At 43.0% G+C, this 2308-nt stretch overlaps 1 protein-coding gene across 1 annotated transcript in view; it reads left to right on the plus strand.

The window, feature by feature from the left end:
- The first annotated feature begins 335 nt into the window (after positions 1 to 335).
- SOHLH2 (spermatogenesis and oogenesis specific basic helix-loop-helix 2) overlaps positions 336 to 2308 on the plus strand; it is a 64461-nt gene continuing 62488 nt past the window's right edge. Inside the window, 1 exon segment of the mRNA XM_023725656.1 lies at positions 336 to 341. Coding sequence (XP_023581424.1) covers positions 336 to 341 — 6 coding nt within the window.

The raw sequence follows: 2308 nt of genomic DNA on the forward strand, positions 1-2308 counted from the left end.
TTTCCAGGGGGCACAGCTTGCTCAGTTTCTCTAGCTAGAGCTGTTTAAATCCTCTGACTCCTAGGGAAACGGGGACCAGCGATTGCCTGGGAGCATCAGTCCATGCAGCTGCTGCTGATCTTCAGCTCTGCTCCTGGTGATAAGAGTGACTTAAATAACGCGCTGGAACGTGGGAGTGATTTGCTGTAAGGACTTCAGCACCTGCTGTTACTAATTAAGGGTTTAGCCTCCCGCAGATTGCAAATGGAAATCCAGTGTTTTAAAAATCGCAGGGACAGAGTGCCCTGCGTTCTGCTCCGATCACAGAAATCAGCCAGAGTGCATAAACAGCGGTGATGATGGTGCGGTCAGTTCTAAAAATGCCCACATTTAAAGGGTGGATGCCATGGGGTTAAAAGTGGTTATCCCTGAGTAGTGGAATTACAGATGCTTTTTATTTTCTCTTTAGATTTTTTGTGTTTGCTAATCTTTCCCAGTGAATATATATTGTGTTTGTTAAAAAAAAAAATTGTAGCAAGCAATTCAAATAGGAAAAATATTTCTGTCAAATAAAGACACATCAGTTCAAATTGTATTGCCCACAGGTGAAAGTATTGTTGTTGTCAGGTGCTGTCGAGTCGGTTCTGACTCATAGCGACCCCATACACAGCGCTGCTGGGTCCTGCACCATCCTCACCGTTGTTGTTATGCTTGAGCCCATTGTTGCAGCCACTGTGTCAGTCCATCTCCTTGAGGGTTTTCCTCTTTCTCGCTGACCCTCTACTTTACCAAGCATGATGTCCTTCTCCAGGGACTGATCCCTCCTGACAACATGTCCAAAGTATGTGAGACGTAGTCTCGCCATCCTTGCTTCTAAGGAGCATTCTGGGTGTATTTCTTCCAAGACAGATTTGTTCATTCTTTTGGCAGTCCATAGTACATTCAGTATTCTTCGCCAACACCACAATTCAAAGGCGTCAGTTCTTCTTCGGTCTTCCTTATTCATTGTCCAGCTTTCACATGCATATGAGGCAATTGAAAACACCATGGCTTGGGTCAGGCGCAACTTAGTCTTGAAGGTGACATATTTGCTTTTCAACACTTTAAACAGGTCTTCTGCAGCAGATTTGCCCAATGCAGTCCGTCTTTTGATTTCATGGGCGTTGATGGTGCATCCAAGTAAAATGAAATCCTTGACAACTTCAATCTTTTCTCTCTTTATCATGATGTTGCTTATTGGGTGAAAATATTAGATGTAATAAAAGGCTCTTTCCAAAGCAGAATGTACTAGAAACTTTTATTCATTTTCCTCTTCTTATTCTCCGCAGTGGAAAATTCTCATCGCCTGTGTTCACATTAACTATCAACAAGATCTTTTTAACTGACTAGTCAGGTTGAAGTTGATCATAAGCTCTTCAGATAATCCGAGTTCCCCCGGGATAGTGGACCAGGGGCACTGTGCTAGTTTGTTTATTAACATGCCAAGTTCGTTCTTGTTGGGTGCCCGGAAGTTGATTTAGGCGACCCCATGTGACCAAGTAGACTGTCCTCATAAGGTTTTCTAGGCTGTATGGAAGCAGATCACCAGGTCTTTCTCTTGCAGAGCACCGTGAGGACTCCTTACCCCCTTGATTAGCCGATAAGTTCTTTTTGGACACTCAGAGATTGTTTCAATTAACCAGGTTAATTCAAAAGCAAAAATATAATTGCTGCTGTGATGACTACTTGTTAGAGATTGTTCCAGGATTTAGCTTTTGGTCCACAAGGGGATGTGCTGGTATAGAATACAAGGGAGCGTACTGGTATAGAATACGAGGGAGCGTACTGATACAGAATAGGAGGGGGCGTGCTGGGACAGAGCGCGAGGGGGCGTGCTGGGACAGAGCGCGAGGGGATGTATTGATGTAGAATAAAATCATGCTGTGGTAGAGATTTCACTAACAGTCTGCTCTCAAAAGCATTAAGGTGGCTGAGAGACCTATGTTGCTATTGGAAATTACAAATCCTTATATAATGAAAGGAAATACACTAGAAGAGTCACGGAATTCTCCAGAAATTCCAAATTTCCAAGCTAATTTGAAACCGTTACACAAACTTCAATAAACAGCTGAAATACAAATTTATTAAGATGTGTACATTTTCTGGCCAAAATAATGCAGAGTGATGCCATCGGAAATTTATTTGCACTTTTTCTTCCCATCAAAGCCATAGCGAACCCCAGCAGTATTTTTGCATGCTATCGTGATATAATTCAGGCCCCTAGAACACAGGAGGATGGTGAGACTTCATCTCAAATACTTTGGACATGTTATCAGGAGCGACCCGTCCC

Source organism: Trichechus manatus, unplaced genomic scaffold (assembly GCF_000243295.1).
Source record: "Trichechus manatus latirostris isolate Lorelei unplaced genomic scaffold, TriManLat1.0 scaffold00344, whole genome shotgun sequence".
NCBI lineage: Eukaryota > Metazoa > Chordata > Mammalia > Sirenia > Trichechidae > Trichechus > Trichechus manatus.